Source organism: Amborella trichopoda, chromosome 7 (genome assembly GCF_054954075.1).
Source record: "Amborella trichopoda isolate Santa Cruz 75 chromosome 7, AtrichopodaSantaCruz75HAP2 v2.0, whole genome shotgun sequence".
Taxonomy (NCBI): domain Eukaryota; kingdom Viridiplantae; phylum Streptophyta; class Magnoliopsida; order Amborellales; family Amborellaceae; genus Amborella; species Amborella trichopoda.
Genome location: NC_142342.1, coordinates 6,330,957 through 6,348,977, shown reverse-complemented (window position 1 = coordinate 6,348,977; position 18,021 = coordinate 6,330,957). Strand labels below are relative to the sequence as shown.

General features: G+C 34.2%; 1 protein-coding gene, 1 long non-coding RNA gene and 1 other non-coding gene across 3 annotated transcripts; 2 read left to right on the top strand and 1 right to left on the bottom strand.

The window, feature by feature from the left end:
* The first annotated feature begins 8,543 nt into the window (after positions 1–8,543).
* Positions 8,544–8,615, top strand: TRNAT-CGU (transfer RNA threonine (anticodon CGU)). The gene has a single exon. It is a non-coding gene; the product is annotated as a tRNA-Thr (tRNA).
* A 3,241-nt stretch (positions 8,616–11,856) lies between these two features.
* Positions 11,857–13,271, top strand: LOC148781216 (large ribosomal subunit protein cL37-like). The gene is made up of 2 exons (XM_088871201.1): positions 11,857–11,991; positions 12,696–13,271. Exons 1-2 carry the CDS (start codon positions 11,922–11,924, stop codon positions 13,028–13,030), a joined length of 405 nt encoding a protein of 134 aa, XP_088727327.1. The 5' UTR covers positions 11,857–11,921; the 3' UTR covers positions 13,031–13,271.
* A 3,677-nt stretch (positions 13,272–16,948) lies between these two features.
* Positions 16,949–17,796, bottom strand: LOC148781215 (uncharacterized). Its single transcript, XR_016059845.1, has 3 exons — positions 17,655–17,796; positions 17,478–17,535; positions 16,949–17,377 (listed from the first exon to the last, which is right to left on the bottom strand). It is a non-coding gene; the product is annotated as an uncharacterized LOC148781215 (long non-coding RNA).
* Between the last annotated feature and the right edge of the window lie 225 nt (positions 17,797–18,021).

The following is an 18,021-nucleotide window of genomic DNA, read 5'->3' as shown; positions in this document are numbered from 1 at the left end:
CGGTAGTGTTTGAATTTTAATTTTTTTTCTACGAACCCAAATCACTTGAAATTTTAGGCGTGCGCTTTTCTCACAAAGCTGCACCTAATAAAAATATAAAAAAAATAATCCACAAAACAAAAATTGATCAAAATACCCCCTAAACTTTACGGGGGTATTTTGGTCAATTTTTTCATGTAAAATATTTTTTTGATATTTTTCAAAGATTCGCCTATTTTTTAAGAACATACGTTTAAAATTTCAAATGATTTGGATTTGTAGAAAAAAAAAATAAAATTCAAACACTATCGGGCATCTGTGATCGTCAGTTGTCTCAAATTCAATCTGGGCCGTTAGGCTCATTTTTTCTTGTGAGCCTATTAGCTCACATGATCAGTTTTCCATATATATTTACTTTCTAACGGTTAAAGCGTTAGCCTAACAACTAAATTGAATGTGGACCGATCTGACAGGCATGACTTTATTTTATAATATAATTTTAATATTTCTTTCTATAAATCCAAATCACATAAAATTTTTGGCATCCATTCTTCTCATTAAAGTGTACCTAATAAAAATATTACAAAAAAAATCATAAAAAATAAATTGCTTAAAATACCCCAAAATTTTTAACGGTATTTTGATCATTTTTTTTTTAGATTCTTTTTAGATTATAATATTTAAAAAAAAATAGACGTTCAAAATTTCAAGTGATTTGAATTTTAAAAAAATATATATGAAAATTCAAATACAAAATGCAATCACGATTATTGAATCGACCCAAATTCAATATGGGTTGTTGAGCTAACATTGTAGTGCTAACTAATGGTCTAACTAATGGTCTAACTTCAGCTTTTCCTATATATATATATATATATATATATATATATATATATATATATATATATATAAGCCTCCGGGCGGGGTATTGAGACACACCGTTGAGCGAATTTCTACAACGTTAGCTCGCGGATTAAAAAAATTAACAAAGGGAAATATCCATATTCATCTCAAACAACAAGCGCATTAAACAAAAATGATTTTTTTTAACATAAAAAAATGAATATAATCCATTTTTTTTAAGAAAGATGGGCATTAGATTGAGGCCTTGAGGGATTTGTCTGATGCAAAAAAACTTTTAACTATTCTCATCATCACCATATGAACTTTTAAAAGAAAATAAAAAAAAATTGAATTTTTTAATTCTTTTAAAGCCTCAAGTCTTAGATGTTCATCAAAACTTACTTACGAGAAATTTTAATGTTTTTTTTGATAGCCAATAAAGCTGAAATTCAGATGGTGTTGCCAGGATTTAAAGTTATCAAAGCTCTCTGATCGTCGTGAATTGGTGTCCTAGGCATAGTAGGCCTCCTTGAGGCTTATCGTCAATATAGGTTGAAATTCAAGATCTTTGTGAAGATTTGTTAGCGTCTTTTGATCATGTCCACCGAGACGTAAATTCTGTTGCGGATGGTCTCACAAAATGTGGTGCAAGTTTGGAGGTGCTGAATATTTGATTGTATGTTTAAATATCTTGTATTCTGCTATCTTTTTAATAAAATATAGTAAGTTTGTCAAAAAAAATTTAATTTTGTAAAAAAAAATTTAAATTGTTCCCTGGTTCAAGAAACTGTGTTCAAAGTTTGGGATAAATTTTTTTTCAAATTTTGTTCCACCCCCCAAATTGTCAGCTCTTAGGATTGGCAATGGACCAGGAGTAGCCCTTAAAAACCAGGCCCTGCATTTTTTCTTTTTCTTTTTTTTTACCTATTTTTCTTTTTTCTTGAGGTTGGAATCCATCCAACCCAGACAGGGCCAAAGCTGGACATGATGCCGGGCTTGGGAAGAACCTAAAGGGGCCCAGTTCTGCCCTACAGGGACCCGGGCCCAGTTCGGACCACGGCTTGCCCAGCCCTGGCCCATTGCCACACTAAGTGCAAAAGGTAATTGATCTTATTGTATGTAATCCCTTGAAAGATTACAAGAAGCACCAAAAATAGGAAAGCCAGGCAAGCTCATACAAGGATAACACATCAGTTAATGTAAGCATTTTGCGCTATACATTTATAAAATCATTCCACCACCTGGATCTCCGACTTTGTAAAATCAAAAACAGGAACTCTTCTTACAGTCAAAGCACTGTTAATCATAACATTATCAACCAGGAATAACATAACATATAAGGATTAGTATAAACTATAGGGAAAACAAGGAGAAATCCAACCATACTCTCATTTAAGTCCCAAGTACCCATGGAGTCTAAAACTTGTGATGTTCGAGCTCATTTCCACCTTAAATACACTACAAGGGTTCCTAAGTCCATAATCGCAGTGGCTAACTACAAGGCTCTCTGCCAAAGTGGGAGAACAAGTGCAATTGCTGTGCAAAATTATAAGTGTACAAGCAATTTACGCAAGAAATAATTATAGACTTGAACAACGCCTAATGACCAAAAAGTTCAGATTAGCCAAAATGTATCGAGATGTGACACTTTTGATCGATACGAGTATTTGGCATGGAAAGTAGATAACGGTGCTCTATCGGTCGTTTGCGTCTTCTTCAGTTCCAGCAGGAGGCAAACCAAGTGTGCGCAAGTTCCTGTCCTGTGTACCCACGGCCAAGTAGTTTGCTTCTGGGCCAAATTTGGCAATCACAGAGAGCATATCCCACTTTAAAATTCCTCAGAGTGCAGTGTTGCTCTGGTTCTTTTCACAATGGCCATGCCAATTACAAAATCAAAATATGCTTGCAAATGTGTGTGTGAGAGAGAGTAAGAGACATTGGTCCGGAGGCATCAACCCATTTTGCATGACTGGAGTATTTCATGCAAACCAAGAGAACTAATCTAAATGAGAGAAAGAGAGAAGCAATGCCAAGTCCAACAGACAAATACATGTGCCAGCATGAGAGAGATAAGAGAGAGAGGGCAATGCCAGTCCAGCAAAACGCATGTTCAAGCATGAAAGCAAGAGAGAAATTTAGTCCAGATGTCACGCCCAGTTTGACGAGGAGGGTTGAGAGATTGGACCTTAAATTTTGTCCCTCATGGAAGCCAAGATAACGTACCACAGAGAGAGAGGGGGAGGGAGGAGACCTGTGCCTGACAAATCTGGAAATGCTTTGATAAGGTCCCATTCGAGCTTCACATTTGAAACTTGGTGCACTCTGAGTTCAGCACGTCTCAGCATAATGATCAACCACATGACCTCCACATTTTGCAGCTCAACCCAATGCTCACATCCAAAGAATACGCTATACAAACCTCACATCTGAACCAGCAATAGCAAGGTAACTCCCACTATGATCGAACTCAACTACAAATGACAAACAAACCAATCTGACGTAATATTTGCAATTAACTTGACAGGAAATTAAACATTTCCCATAATCATCTATAAAGGTTACAAAAGCAGTGAGAGATCTCATTCTTGAGAATTTCTCTGACTTCATTCCTCTGAAGATCTCCAAAAACTTCAAGCTGAGCATCCAAAAATATATGGTCTTTGTTCAATCTTCCGCCATTATTTTTCTCAGGCACATATGCAGGGTGTGTGATTCTTTTTTTGAGGTCGATCGCCAGATTGACAATGTTATATCCCTTTAAGTGGCGGTCATCAAAATAATTGAAAGATTTGGAGTCAAAACCATAACTGAATATGAAAAGACGATTATTCTTTTCAGATTCCACAAAATACAAACAAATAGCATATCCACATCATAACCAACTAAGTCCTCATGGGTGAATTCAACCAAGTATAGCATGGATTTATGAAGTATGTACTTATAAAAAATTTATATAAAATATCTAGCAGCACAATACACTCATAAAATTACCAGCCTAAATCTTCCACCTTGCAGAGAAACACATTGAGGATAACCATGATTGAGTTTGTTAGCATTCGGGTGCACTACAGTTGAGCTTAAATTAAAAGAACAATGCCACAAAAAAGTAACAAACAATTGCAACTATATTAGAATTATGAGCCCACATATGCCTGTCTAGTAAAATTTAAACAGCTCAAATTCATTGAAGATATGATACATATTTGCATTTTACTGGTGAAATTGTAATAACAAAGTAACAAACTATTTCTAAAACTTCTAAAGAAATAAACCAAGGGGACTATAAAATAACTCAAAGATTATACATACTTTTCAAGGATGAAAATATCACCTAATCAAAAAAAAAACTCAAAACTAACAAAGATTTTTTTTCTTGAGTAATCAAAATATATTAGTTTACATAAAATTTGAAAAAGTTGGGTTCGAATATGCATAATTAAGAACTTAGTAGTTCTAAAGAAAATAAGATAGGTATATTTCATGATGGCTGATCCAGAAAAGAGCCTATGTAAAACAAATAATGAGAAATAAAACTTACAAATTGAAGCTAAGCTCAGAGTTTGTTACTGCCTCTAAATACATAAGCCACTTCATAAAAAAATGTTCTGGCCTATTTCTGGCTATTACTTCTCGGCTTCTCGCCCATTCTCAAGGTAGAGAAATGCACTATATACATTCCCATTTACAATTATAGTAGACAATGTTTAAAAATTCAGCCGCCCATTCGCCTAGGCCGCCGGGAAGCCAAAACGACTAGGCAGATCCCAGGCGGTCCACCTAGGCACCGTGCATTCTCGCAATCCCCAAACCCCTCTTGTACATCCTAGAGATAGAAAAACTCAAAAACACTTGCGATTTGAGATTTTTTGCAAAAACACTTCCAAGTGTTTTTTGCAAAAATATGTGGAAAAAAATTTAACTTCTTTGATTTATTGCCAAAATAAAAGAAATACTTTGAGATAGTTTTCGGAGGTTGGAGTGGTCGCATAAGAGAACTTTTGGCGAGCAAAGATCACTGGTTTGGGGCAATATGGGTTTCACTTCGAAAGGTTAGTGCATTGCAATATTTGAATTAGAAACATTTGATATTCTTTTACTTCTCTTTTGCTTTTATGATATTTTTATATGTTGGTAGTTGAAAGCTTGAAATGTTTTGCGAATATTTCGCAGTTTGGACCTACACCGAATTCTTTTTGAAAAGCGTAGTGTAATACAGAACTTGGATTGGTATTTGATATTTACCTGTTTGAGCTTTTATTTTGTCAATAGTTTGAAACTTTGAATTAAATTGATATTTTGTGAATATAACATTTAGATTGCAAAACCAATTCTTATGGAAATTATGTTACAAGAAATTATGCGATTATTATTTTTAGATTGATATCATATTATATGACTTTTGATTGGTTTTTAGTTTTCACATATTTTTAGTGGTCTTTTCTAGACTGTTTTATTTCCTTCATAGTCTTCATGTAAAAGTTGAATATTTTTTTGAAGATTTTATTCTTAATACTTACATCTTGTGTATTTTTCAGGTTTGTTGATTAGGTGATACTATGTGAATTACTGTCTCTGTGAGTTGTGTTAAAGTCGTGAGCCGTGGCAATGTCTTGAACTAGATGAAGTAAGCAAAATGATTCAGATTGGAAGTATGGATTTTGTTTAAATCCCTTCGACAAGAATAGGATGGAGAGTAAGAATTGCAATAATTATATAATGCCTTTATTTTTTTATTTTTTATTTTTGGGGGGTGAAAGTACTTGTCCTTGTTCATAGGCACCCGCCTAGGCGGCCAGGATGAAACCGCCTTACCGGTCCTTGTTCATGGGCACCCACTAGGCGGCCAGGCCCCCAAACCGCCCAAGGCGGTTGCATCCGACTTTTTGGAAATTGATAATAGTAACTATAAAGCTTCATCCTCTGATGGTCTACTTGAAGGCCTCCAAGCAAGTGGGCAGCAAGGAGGGCTCATGATAACCCACCTCTACTATGCTGGTGACATACTGGATTGCCTGAACATCCTTGACTCGGCTTAACAGCAATACGTTAGTAAACAAAAATTGGGTACTAATTCAATTTTCATCCAAAAAATAGTCAATAGAAGGTGTCGAAAAGACATTTCAATACTAAAAAATTGGATTTAGAGCTCCTAAAATGGTGCAAATATGATCAACTTAGGGGCATTGAATGGACAGTCTGAATCTGAGAGATGCAGCATTTTTAGGGGATCACCAAATCGAATTTTCTTTCTGATGTTTAGATAGCTCAAGATGGAGCATTGTTTAAGTATGAAAATCATTCATTAAAAAAAAAAAACGATTTACAGTCTTGCCAATTACAACCAAGATGCTTAACATGTTGGCCATATTCAGTTTTGTGGGAGGTGATCCTACCATCCCTTTTAGGTTTTTGGGACTTTTGACTCTTAAAAATTCCTTCCCATGCCCCTTTAGGTTGTCATGAAACCTAGCTTCCCAATTAAGTGCGAGGCTCTAAACAATCAAATTAGGTCTTACATCAAAATTTTCACTAGAGGAGGTTGTTTTAATGCCTAAATATTCTCAAATTGATCATGTCTACCTCAAGATGCTTGAACATGAAAAAAAATGGATTTCATGTTTTGGAAGTAGTCCATCTTGTATGCAATTTTTTACTGTAAATTTTCAAGATTTTCATAAATCTACTCGATCTACACTATTTTTGAAGCTTTAAAGTTTATAATAGATATTGTTTATCTGAGTCTATGCATAAATGAGTCACCTCTTAAAAAATCTATTTTTGAGGTGGATTTTTAAACTTAATTTTTAAAGACATGTAATATCTAACATGGAGATCATGAATATATATATATATATAATCTTGAAAATTAGAAATAATAATTCTATTAATAAAACACTTCGAGTGTTAGTTTCAAATGTTTTTAGATGGGCCACCTACTTTATACCTTGGGAGCACATACTGTAGAAATGCGGTCCAACCCACACAAATCAATTTTCCTTTTATAATTAGAGATGAAAATATATTTTAAGGCTATCACAAAGATTCCAGTATTGAAACTACATTTTTCAACACTATTTAGAAGTGTAATTTACTTTGATTGTTTAGAGCTTCGGCGCGATACAAACCGCACCCATGGTAGAATCGCCACAAAGTTTTATTAGTCATACTATCCTAGCAGCCCAGGTTTGGACAGTGTACTGCTTTTGAACTCTTTGATGTAGCATCTGACGGTGAAGCATGTCTATGTATCCAACCATGTCTTTTAACGCTACCATCCAAAAGCATGGATAGCATCGTAGACCTTGGCAAGGTTAAAAAGAGTGGTGAGAAAATATCATCGAAGGGCTCAAGTGATTTTTATATATATTAACAAAGGGCTAAAAAATCTCAATTAAAATTGCAATTGTACTTCTTGGGGTTTTGTCGGGCTATGTTTTTTTGGAGTATTCTCTTAACCTACACAACATTCATTTGACATTTATTGATTTTATAAGAAATTAAAAAAAAAATTGTTCTACCCTTGTTCAAGATTGGGTTCCCAAATAGATGGCATTTTAGTAAATTAACCCTCGAAAGTGGCTAGGGATGGTACAAAAACATCCATGAGTCTTCAAGGTTGGGAACACGAAACTATTAATTTATAATTTATGAAAATTTCCTAATCTTTTATTGTTGATCCTAGACAACTTTATTATCTTGGCCATTTATTAGTTTAATGTTCGTAAAACCATAGGTATTTTGTAATGGAAAAAATTCATATAAGGCTGCTCGAACCTTAAAATGTAGAATTACATATACACTTCAAAAATCCATCGAAAAAAATTGTTTTAATGTTGAAAAACCTTTAGTTGATCATCTCGACAATGAGATATATGAATATAGAAAAAAAATTTGAGTCCCAAAAATAATGCATCTTGCAACATATTATCTAGACCGTCCATTTCAATATTTTAATATATTTATAGATCTACTTGATTTTAGCCATTGTGGAGTTTAGAATTTTATAATTAGATATGAAAATAGATTTTAATATGGCCAAGGCTCGAGCCAAAATACTAAAGTGTGTTGTTCATGAATCTCGATTTTTAAGAGGGATAATTGTAAACTTTTAAGTAAGTGTACCTTGTGAAATAGAACAAAATATTTTGAGCTATTTAAAGACTTTGTGTTTGGAAAATTTATGTACGGACAGGGTTTCAACACCTTTAATACAAAAAATTTCAAAATTTATACGGCGATCACCCCAACTTGCAAGCTCCCATCTTTCTTTTCTTTTTTTTTCCTTTTTTTTCTTTTTTTTTATTTTTATTTTTACTTCTTTTTTTTTTTTCAGACTTGTTTACCTATCTGATATCTCCAACACCAAAGAGGTGAAAAATCTTGCCCGTTTTCAACCATCCGTAGTAGTAAGAGCTTGTTTTCTACTACCAACACCCAACACATGAACATTGTTTGTAGTAATATCGAACCACTCAACTTGTTAAAAATATCTCATACTCAGGTTGAAATCTCTTCCACCACACTGTTTTTCTATATTTGTTTAGGAAAGGCCGATGATGCAAAACATCAGGGCCCACTGCCATCCGCTCGATTGGTTGGACGGTGATGTAGAGAGTTGAATGTGCAAGTGAATCAATATCATGCTTCAACACCGTTGTAGCATTAAGCAATAGCGTCCTTAAAATATTATTAATATTTTACGATAGAATGCAATCAAATGGGCTTCCATAGCATAGTGGTAGTGCGTTCGCTTCGTAAGCGAAAGGTCGCGAGTTCGATCCTCGCTGGGAGCTCACTTTAATCCCTTTCTTCGTCAATTTTTTGTCCGTTTGATTATCAATTATCTAACGATTATCAATTACCAAACGTGTCCGTCCGATTTTATGATTATCAATTATCAAACGATTGTCCGTGCCTTTGTCCGTACAATTTTATGGTTATCACACCATTATTCGCAAAAACGGCTGGTCCAAACCGGAATCGGCCCGTTAGATCGATACCGCCAAGGTACCGATTCCGGTTAAGGCCGGTTTTGCGGTACTACTCAATAGACGCTCATCTTCAAAAAAAATTGGTACAAAAACTGGCCGATTCGATATCTAACCGACGATATTTTAAAAAAACCGGTCGGGTTTTAGATTAGCGGACCGGTTCGTTGTTATAACAACGTTTTAGGGTAAATAACAATTACTTATAAATAACAGCGTTATTTTAAAATTCAAACCGTTATTTGTAGAAGGAAAACTGGGAATCCAAATTTCACCATTTTTTATTCGGTTTGCGGCAATATTTTGGTTTTTTTTCGTGTTTTATTGGTTTAAATCACTAAATGATGAATTTAAAACAATAAATTTGGATTTAAACATTGAACAAAACGAGTTTCTTGGATTAAAATGGCAGATTATTTAGGTTTTTAAAAACTTCCGCCGTTCTGTCAATAATCTCCTCAATACCTAATTATTTTTCAAAAAAGTTAAGGGGTTTGATTGCTATTCAAAGTATTTATTAGATTCAACTTTAATTTGATCATAAAACAAAAACATAAAGGGTTTATTTTAGCCCGAATGGTAGCTGCTCCAAGAACCTGTGTGCTACCCAAAAATGCGGATTTTTTGTCCATTCATTGGTTGTTTTTTATCAAATTAAGTTGTGTACTTCAATAATTGAGGCTTATAGCTCAAATAAAATTACTATGTTTATATTTGTAATTATGGAAATGGGATATTTTGTTTTTTATAGTGCATGTAAAAATTATGGTTACCTAATGTTCAATGAAACACTACACCGTCTTGTATGTGCTTTTTTCTTCTCCTTTTTCTTTATTTATTTATTTTGTTCATTCTCTATCAAGTTTTTGGAATGTTATGGAAATAGCCTTTAAAAGATCAATCATTTTTTAAAAAATCGGCCCACTAACTCGGGATCAGTCACTGGACGATCTTGATCTGGCCCGATTCTAGAGAGAGAGAGAAAGAGAGTTATACAAAGATCTTAATTTCAAATCATCCCTCATTTGAGAAATTGATTTTTCTAGAAAAAGAAAAATTTCATTTTGCTTAGTAAAATTATATTTTTTTTTGGTCAATATGGGAAGTTTTTTCTATATTATATGACAAAAATATCTTCAAAAAAAATATCCTAAGCTATTTTCAGGCACAGGACCATAGTATTCGAATATTACTTTATAAAAAGTTGTTTCAATTTTTTTTTTGTAAAATAAATATATGTAATAAGATATTATACATTTAGTCTAAGCATTTTTAGTTTTTTTAAACAGACATTTTGGGAGATTTTGACCCATTTTTTTTAAAAAAAATCTACTTGACAGGTTAGTCCGGTTAACCGCCCCAGTTAGTCCGGTTCCGATTCAAACCGCTCCCAACCCCATGTCCGGTTAACCATTCCGATTCGATTTTACGAATACTGTATCAAACAATTGTCCGTGCGTTTTTCGTAAAATGACTATTATGGTTATCAAACGATTGTATGCGTTTTCCCTAACGTGACTATTTTAGGTGATCACATTAATCTTGATCAATGGATGTTAAATTGGGTGGTGATCACATTAATCTCGACCAGTGGATGTGAAATTGGGTGGTTGCAATTATTCCATCAAGCTCACAATGGATGTGAAATTGGGTGGCTGCAATTATTCCATTGACCAAGCTCAAACTTATTACTATTATGGTTATCAAACGATTGTCCGTGCGTTTTTTCTAAAATGACTATTTACTTTTTATACAAGTTGATCACATTAATCTTGATCAATGGATGTGAAATTTGGTGGTTGCAGTTATTCTATTGACCAAGCTCACAATGGATGTGAAATTGGGTGGTTGCAAGTATTCCATTGATTAAGCTCAGACTTCAAAATAAATTTGTTCGAACTTTGTGACATGTCCAAGCTATCAAATTTCACATCAAATGGTGGTAAAGAATCGTTTTCATTATTTTGGTTTAAGTTTTCGAAAAATACATCCAAAATACTCGAGATAATAAGTCAGAGGACTTTTCAATGTCTTCTATTCGATAATTGGTTCACTTTATTTTGTAATATTTTTTTGAAAATTTTGTTTCCTAAATTTTTTAAAGAAGTTTTATTTGCGGGTTCACTAGATCGGATCGACTATTCGGACCACTTATCTACCAATCCATACCGATTTTCCAAAGGGCAATGTAGATCGTCGAACCATGTTTTAAATCTTGGTGCAACTAATAAATAAAAAAATTTAATGTGACTTGAGCAACTCCAAAGCCATGGTTCTAAATTGCCCCCCAATGAACTAGATTTGGGTCCAACAATTCGGCTATTCCTTTTTGAGTTGTTATTTTTGTTAAATTAGTGTTTTAAAATCTGATGATCTGGATCAAGAACCTGCCAAATTGGATTGAGAATTAGGCAAGACCCGACTGGTTCCAATAAGCTCTAGGTCTCAGCCTGCTCTTATCCTTAAAAGCCCCCTCTGTATTCTTTTCTTTTATTTTTAAGCTTATGCGACATTTTTATAGTCCTCCTAAATCCCCATACCATAAATCCCTATTTCAATTTTAATTTTTTGTTTTTAGTTTTTAATATTTATGAATCGCCAATTTGGACCGATCAAGACAGATCCAAATCATCGACCTAGCAATCCAGAACAAACATGTGAGGTGGGAGATCCACCCTACAGTTATAGGTTTTAACCGTTTGCACGTTGAAAACATGATAAAAATTGTTTTGATAGGGCTGCAACCCTGTAAAAATAGGTAAAACCAGTCTTGGGCTTTACGATTATAGTTATTAAAAAAAATTAAGATTTCAAACTTTAATAATGATATATATTTTAATATATTATTTAAACCAATTATTTCACTTTAAAAATAAATATTGGTCATACTATTTTTTAAGCTTCAAATTGCACGAGCATGTTGAGATTGATTCCCATGGCCTATGCCTACAAATCTCTTCCTTGCAAAATTGGGCAAGATTGTATTTGAATAAAAGCCATGGGTAAATCTCGACCTTTTATAGCTTTTCCCTTCTGTGTACAGTGTACACAGCTTCTCCAAAACAGGAGTGAGAATGAGATACAGTGGGCAACGAATGGTGGCATATCACAATGTATCTTCTCTCTCTTCCTTTTTCTTTTCTCTCTTCATCACGTGCAGTTCCCTTCACATTCTTAACAGGTAAGTCCTCAACTTCATATTATGCAAATCTGTAAGCTCAATGCTTCAATATTATGTGTTTTCCTGCTTCCTCTCACTCTCTCTCTCTCTCACTCCCCTGTGTTTGGATTCAGCCCTTCGTTCTGAAAACTTTTCTAAATGTTTATACATTTCTCTTCTATGTTTCATGAAAGAAATTGGCTCAATGCTTTTAAATTATGTCTTTTTGCATTTCCTCTATCTCTCTCTCTCTTTCTCCCCCTGAATGCTACTCTTCTTTCTGCAAATGGGTTTTCTTTATTTCTTTGCGTTTCTTTTCTACATGTCAATCTACTCTCTCTCTCTCTCAGGCGTGATATGTGTTCGTGATTTTGTGTGTATGTGTCTGTTTCTTTGGATTGTAACCCACCTCTCTGTATGCGGATTTTTCTTTAATTTCTTTGTATTCCTCGTCTACCTGTCAATCTAATCCAAATGGGTTATACTTTCTTTTATTTAGTACATCCGTCTTTTACGTTTTTTCCCTTCTCATTTTCTTTCTTCAAATGTTCCACTCCCTTCTTCTTACAATGGGTTTCTTTAATATCTGTGCAATTGTATTTTACATGTAAAAGCTAATCCTAATGGACTATACTTCCTTTCTCTGTGTATATACTTGTTTATACATTAATGCCAATATTGTTATTTGGTAAATTCCTCCCAAATCTTGTTTTTTTTTTCACCAGCCTCTAGGTTTCAAGGAAGAGAACCCAATTTGCAAATCCAAGTTGTTAATGGAGTTGGCATCTCTAGGCCTTTAAGGAGTCTGGAAGTTCGGGCCTCTTGGGGGTTAGATGGGGAAGTTTCTGAGGGTGATAAAGAGTCTGAGAAGAGCACAGAAGAGAGTGTATCAGTGGAGAAATTGCCATTGGAGTCTACGTTACAGGAGAAACTTGCAGCTAAATTGAGGATGAAATTGGCCAAGAAGATAAGACTGAGGAGGAAAAGGCTTCGTCGAAAACAGAGGTTGAGAAAGAAGAGGCAATGGCCTCCGTCAAAGATGAAGAAGCGTATGACTTAGTTCAAATTGTTCTATCTTCAGTAAGAATGTATGAATTGTTTTCGGTACTCTTTTATGCATTTTATCTCATTTTTGCTTGATAAGTGAAAGGAGGCTGGGACATGAGGACTGTTGAGGTGGTCGGCCACCCATCCTGACCATAACGTAACGTAACGTATGATCTAATTCAAACAGTTTTCTGCTTTTATGAACTTTGTATTTCTAATTTTCATATTGCAATGAAATCTTCGTTTATTTCCTCTCATTTAATAATCCTTGTTGTTGAGTTTTTATTTAAATTATGAATTTTTTGTCCTCTTTTGTGGTGATTGGGGTCCCAAAGAGCCCTTGGTCATCTCTTTCTTCTTCACAAGGGGGTTGAGGGATGGACATCCCTCTCTATGTTTGTTTGTGTGCATTTATGTCTTAACGTGATGGTGTCTAATAAACTATAGCATAACACCCTTCATATGCTGCATTCTTGTTAGGAGGCTCATGTCGAGAGTGTGGGTCTTTAGTGCATGCACATATAATTTCATACAGATGCTCATGTATGAACAATCAAAAGAGAAAAATAGAGACACCAACATATGTATTTATGGATGTTTTTTGTGCTTGGGTATGTTTGATTTGTTGCATATTTATAGATCAATAGCCCAATGCTTCGATCAATCTTTTCATAGACATGGATGAGTGAATTTGGATTGTGGTATGTCGGTTGTAAGCTAGAGCTCCATACCACCGACCTTTATCTGTGTGACGAAATAAATGGCTACTTTGTGGTTTCAGTTTGTTGCTTTAGTGAGTCTCCATCTTTTTATTTGTTGGATGATTCTAAATTTGTATTTTGTACCAGAATGGATTACACTTATGATTCAACGTTGGGATCATAATTGATTTTTAGATGCTTTGTCTTGTACTTAAATGCGTTTGAAAATAAATAAATAAATGGGAATTTCTAATAAAGCTGCTTTGGCTACTGACATCTTTATAATATTTCCAACTTCATGGTTATTTGGATGGAACTAATTAGGATTGTAATGATCAATTTGGTTTTATACCCGGAAAGTAAACAACTGATGCTATTTTTCTACTTAGGCAACCGATTGAGAAGTATAGGTCGACGGAAAAGACTTCCACATGGTCTTTATTGATCTAGAGAAAGTTTATGATAAAGTATCTCGAGATTTGATTTGGCGGGTGTTGAAAAAGAAAGGCACATTTAGACACTACATTGACTCGGTAAGAGATATGTACGATGGATTGCTAACTAGTGTACCAACAACTAGTGGAGAGATGAGTGAGTTTTCAGTGACAATAGGTCTACATCAAGTGTCAGCATTGAGCCCGTACCTCTTTGTCTTTGTTATGGACGACTTAACTAGATACCTACAAGATAAGGTACCATGATACATGTTATTCACAGATGACATAGTTTTAATTGATGAGACCCGAAACGGCATCAACACAAAGTCAAAACTTTGGAGGGATGCTCTAGAATCCAAAGGTTTTGAAATTAGTCGGACTAAGACAGAGTATTTGGAGTGCAAGTTTAGTAATAATAGGAGCAGAGACAAGGAAGTAGTTAAGATTGATGGCCAGAAAGTACAAAAAAACCGCAGTTACGATATCTTGGGTTAATAATCTAATAAAATTGAGAGATTTAAGAAGATGTCACACACAGAAATAGAGCTGGGTGGAGGAAGTGGAGAAGTGCAACTAGAATTTTATGTGACCGCTGCATACCAATGACGTTGAAGGACAAGTTCTATATGACAACGATGAGACCAGCTTTGCTCTATGGGACGGAATGTTGGGCGCACAAAGAACAATATACCCACAAAATGAATAAAGCGGAGATGATGATGAAGAGATGGATGAGTGGGAGGACAATAAGGGATAGAATTCAAAATGAATCTATTCGAGAGAATTTAGGCGTGGGCGCATGGCACCAATAGGTGATAAAATGAGAGAGAGTAGATTTAGGTGGGTTGGTCATGTGTAGTGCGGACCAAGTATAACACCTTTTAGGAGGTGTGAGTTAGTTCAAGTGGAAGGACTGAAAAGGGCAAACGGTATGCCCAAAAGGACGTGGTTGGAAGTAGTTCAAAAAGATATAGGGACTTATGGCGTCACTAAGAATATGGCCTTTAATATAGCAGAATGGAGAATCAGGATTCATGTAGCCGATGCCAATTAATTGGAAAAAAGATAAAATGATGATGATGATGAATCGTAATTATCAAAGCCATGTTAAATTCTACTCAAAGAAGGGCAGTTGTGCACATGAGCCATGCTCATCAACACTAGAAATGAAGACTAAGCTGAACATTTTTAGTTAAGGTGAAAATCTTCATTGAAGAGACAACTGATCTGGATTGAAAACAATCACCTTATCTGGGCTGATTTGTCGTTGCTCAATCATACTTTGTCTCTGGTAAAGTATTATTGAGCAAGAACTAAGACATACACCATATACATACATGCAAAAATAGTAGATGGACATATGCTATCTCAATACATGTATTCATATAGTTATCATATTTCAAAATATAACTTACTATCTCAACCAATATATTTGGTTTTATTGATCCCCATCTTTTCATAACTGTGATGAAACTGGAGAAGCATACATAAGTTTTAGTGATATTTTTGGAAGTCATCTATTCTATATAGTTAAAACGCTTTTCAATTGCTATGCATTGGATAACAAGTAATTCACTGAAATGAAGTTATGAATCTCAAAATGAAATAACTAACTACGCACAAAAGAATCATTGACCAAAAATAATATCCATAAGAGAATTACTTATACTTTATCCATAGCATTCAAAGAATCAGTATATACCGTTGTCAGAAAATGATAGAGACTGAAACTTTGTGTTCTCCAAACTTTATTGTGAACTGTTAAACCTAATGTAAGAAATGTGAAACTTACTTGCCACTACAATTTTACAAGGGAAACTCCTACTTCTTTGGCAAATATATGAATGAACATACACAGTTTATTCCCTAAGTACGTAAAGTTGAAAGACAGACATACTTTACCTGAGAAGTGCTCATACGGTATGTAGTTTTCATTGCGGTTTTCAAGCACTTACACCTCATCCTACAGGTCATAGTGGAAACATTGAAACAACAATAATATGTCTACCATCAACACATATTAATTTTTTCAAATGGAATATAATTTGCCAATTGCAAGTTAAGCCTATATATGATTGCAAATTAATGCATTCGGTAGTTTGTTTGCATATGTAAATCATTGTAAAAACCTAAAATAAAATGAAAAATCCTAAAGTACAGTAAATTAGAGAGAGAAAATGAAGCAAATAAACAAATTACAAACAAAATCATAACATAAAACTAAGAGAAACCTGGAATTTTCTATCTAGGTTACCTGTTGTCCTAATATCTTAAAACTTAACGATAAAGCAAGGAGTTTGATCTTATTGATATTTATTAATTGGAAACTGGAAACATGATATCTCTAAATAAAAGACAATTTACTCTATCTGCTAAGGTCATTTAGAAATTGCAAGGAGGGCCTGCAACAAACTTCTAGAGTGTGAAACAAAACTTATTTATAGTATAGAGCCTAAGATTTTAACATATGAAGCCTTTCTAACCACAAAACAAATAAATTATAATTTCGAATTAAAAGGTACATGTAAGAATTGCCTTTGTAATATGCGATCCATAAATGAACAAACAAATACAATGAAATAATCCACATATACAAACATTTATATATATATGAAGCCTTAAACTTCTATAGAAAAAATCTTATCAAGCATCAACCCTTATCAATATCAACAAATTCAACAAAGAATATTTATATCAGGTGATATAACACTACAAAAAGTAGTTGATAAAATACCTAACGAACAAAGTCTATTCAAGAGAAGTTATATGAAGATAATTTAGTTTGAAGTGCATAACCCATATGAACTTGCAATAATCAGAAGGTTACTCTAAATAACTCCAAAAATGGATATCTGCATGACTTGAACAATCTATGTTAAAGAGTTTGTAGAAAGAAAAAATTGAAAATGTCTATAAGTCTAGGAGACTGATATATTGTCTAGACTGGACAAAAATATATACAAAAATTTACATTCTGGAAAGTCCAAATATTTACAAAAATATACATATCCCTAAGTTCAAATGTTCCTATTCTTAAGATGAGGATGCACTTTCTTGAGTGGAGGCGTCTTATGCTGTATCATCGTTTAAAATAAGTCGTTGAACCAAGCGACATGGTTGCAGCGCCATATCCCGCACGAGTGCCCAAATTTCTATAATAAAATGGATATATTGGCGTTACACCTTTTGAAGAATGCTCTCCACAGTTTCAGTAGCATTTTCCTGTGGTTTAAAAGAGGTGTCATTGTAAAATTTATAGTGTCCCTGGTGTCTTGGGTTCAAAAGTAAAACATATAAAAGATATTTACGAAGCTCTTTATACCTCAGTTAAAACTCGTTCCACTTCGATGGTAGACATGCCGATCGATTGCTCTATTTGTCTATAAAACAAAGTCACTCTGAGAGCCATAACATTTGTCATGCGTCTACAGTTTGAAAGAAAGTCAGGAACATTTGTTTCAAAAGAATAAGCATAATAAATATGTATACTATTACTTACTGCACTTTTTTTTGGGGCTTTCATTATGAGTATGGCATGAGGGACAGTCAAAGGCATCTATAGCTTCAGGAGGCATTCCCTTTAAGCATTTTCTACAACTATCATACCAAGATTAAGCCCCTGGGAATATCTGAACGATGGTGCCTTCAACTTCCACCAACACTGGCCCAGACTGCTACGTAAAAGATAATTATTGATGGACCTAGTAAATACGTATTGTACTATTAAAAATATATGTCAAACGTATAAAAATAAAACTGCAGTAAGAGTTACATGCGTTGATTTACATACATTTATGGTTTGGATTGAGGCATTATTAAGACAATTCTCAATCCAGATCAGTCATTGCTCAATTATACTTTACATA

Excerpts from the sequence above, each read along its gene's own strand:
- LOC148781216 (XM_088871201.1), top strand. The coding sequence starts at position 11,922 with ATGTATCTTCTCTCTCTTCCTTTTTCTTTTCTCTCTTCATCACGTGCA. Across the intron at positions 11,992-12,695 it reads TCCCTTCACATTCTTAACAG|CCTCTAGGTTTCAAGGAAGA; the intron begins GTAAGTCCTCAA and ends TTTTTTCACCAG.